General features: G+C 54.9%; 1 protein-coding gene across 1 annotated transcript; it reads left to right on the forward strand.

Annotated features, from left to right (window-relative positions):
• The first annotated feature begins 319 nt into the window (after positions 1-319).
• LOC109757691 (auxin-responsive protein SAUR23) lies at positions 320-1,472 on the forward strand. The gene has a single exon (XM_020316523.4). The coding sequence runs from the start codon at positions 421-423 to the stop codon at positions 817-819; it is 399 nt and encodes a 132-aa protein (XP_020172112.1). The 5' UTR covers positions 320-420; the 3' UTR covers positions 820-1,472.
• Positions 1,473-1,839: the final 367 nt, after the last annotated feature.

The following is a 1,839-nucleotide window of genomic DNA, read 5'->3' on the forward strand; positions in this document are numbered from 1 at the left end:
CATGTTATACACACGCACAAAATAAAAATAGACATAGTAGGAGTACCTAATAGTAACATTTGTTTTGATTCTAAAAAAAAGGAGTACCTAACAAATGAACCAAAAGGACAATGATCTCCACGAGGAGGAAATGTTACCTGGCACAGCATTACTTAGCACATGTTCTTGGTTTAGATGCTAATCTTTTTTTTGATTAAAGCAAAGCTTTATTACGCAGATACTTTGGGCAAACATAGCAAGAAATTTTCATCACAAAGAAAATAAACGTGCAGCCGAGGAGTAATGTCACATCGGCCAACTGGACGAAGCCAGCACCTACCAACCGCCTATAAAAACTCCACGCCGCGCTCCCCTCGGAAAGCAGAGCATTCCCACGCCATCATCGCACCAAAAGCAGAACATCCTCAGCCGGCGAGAGCGATGGCCAAATGCGGCAAGATCCAGAGCATCGTCCGCCTCCAGCGGACGCTGCGGCGGTGGCGGTCCCGGGCCGCGGCGGCGCCGGTGCCGTCGGGGCACGTGGCGGTGTGCGTGGGCGGCGAGTCGCGGCGGTTCATGGTGCGCGCGGCGCACCTCAACCACCCCGTGTTCCGGGAGCTGCTCCGGCAGTCGGAGGAGGAGTACGGCTTCCCGTCCACCCCCGGCCCCGTGGCGCTCCCCTGCTGCGATGAGGACCGCTTCCTGGACGTCCTCCGCCGCGTGTCCTCCGAGGACCGCCGAGGCCGCTCGGTCTGCTGCCGCGTGCCGGTCGTCACCAGCCGCGACGTCGCGGCCCGGCCGTTGCTGCAGGGGATGGCAGTGGAGAAGCTCGTGTGGTGACCGCTCGATCGAGGCCGCAAAACTAGCCCTGGCGCACTGGCGCTTTTGTTCCGGCGGAGGCGGCTGTTGTGTTGCACGCCGAAAAGATGGGAGCATCTCGCGTGCCTGCCGCTGCCGAGAAGACCGACTGGTCGATCCCGCGTACACAACAAGCGATGGCACATCTGTGCTCCCATGCCCCGGCGTTAGGAAGGGGTTCGGAGCCGCCGCGTACACAAAAAGCAACCGTGGAGGGGCGAGGGCGCCGCCGCGGATTCGGCGCCGAAGGGGTTCAGGAGCGGCCTCCGCAGAGGCGGGCGTGCGCGCCGCGCGGAAGATGTGGCCGCCAGGGACTGCATGTGCTTTTGTGGACCCCGTGGGACCCACCTCTATTTGCTTTTTGAACAAACGATCCCGGGTGCAAGTAACACGAATGGCACTGCGAATATATTTCAGACTTCATCACTCTACTAATTGATCGAACAAAGCGACAATTTTTTGGGATTGTTTTCTCTGTAACTAGCCTACTCGTCTGTGCAACTCCTTGCCGAGGCACACGAGTAAATTAATAAAGATTGATTGATTGTTCTTGTTGTAGTATTTTTTTTCGAGAATACGTGTATCATTGCATTGATAGAAGAAGTTAGAATGAGTACAACAGGTGGTACAACACATGACACGGATGCGAGGGGCGTGAACATGGAGAGGCATAAGATGCTCGACCCAATCAAAGAAGAACACAACTAAACTCACCGACCAGAGAAGCAATCCAACCAACAACTAGATGAACAAAAGCTCCGAATCTAGCACCGAGGACGCCGCGAGCAAGCAAGACAACGCCTTCAAGAAGGAGAACGACACTGAGATGTCATCGTCACGCGATCCTGAAATTCGAACCTAGGGTTTCTCCTGATGCTCGAAGAGCGGCATAGAAAAACGGCCATGGCAGCTGTTGGGGAGCGTAGTAATTTCAAAAAAGAAAATCCTACGCACACGCAAGAACATGGTGATGCATAGCAACGAGAGGGGAGAGTGTGTCCA

The sequence above is a fragment of the Aegilops tauschii genome, chromosome 2 (genome assembly GCF_002575655.3).
Source record: "Aegilops tauschii subsp. strangulata cultivar AL8/78 chromosome 2, Aet v6.0, whole genome shotgun sequence".
Taxonomy (NCBI): domain Eukaryota; kingdom Viridiplantae; phylum Streptophyta; class Magnoliopsida; order Poales; family Poaceae; genus Aegilops; species Aegilops tauschii.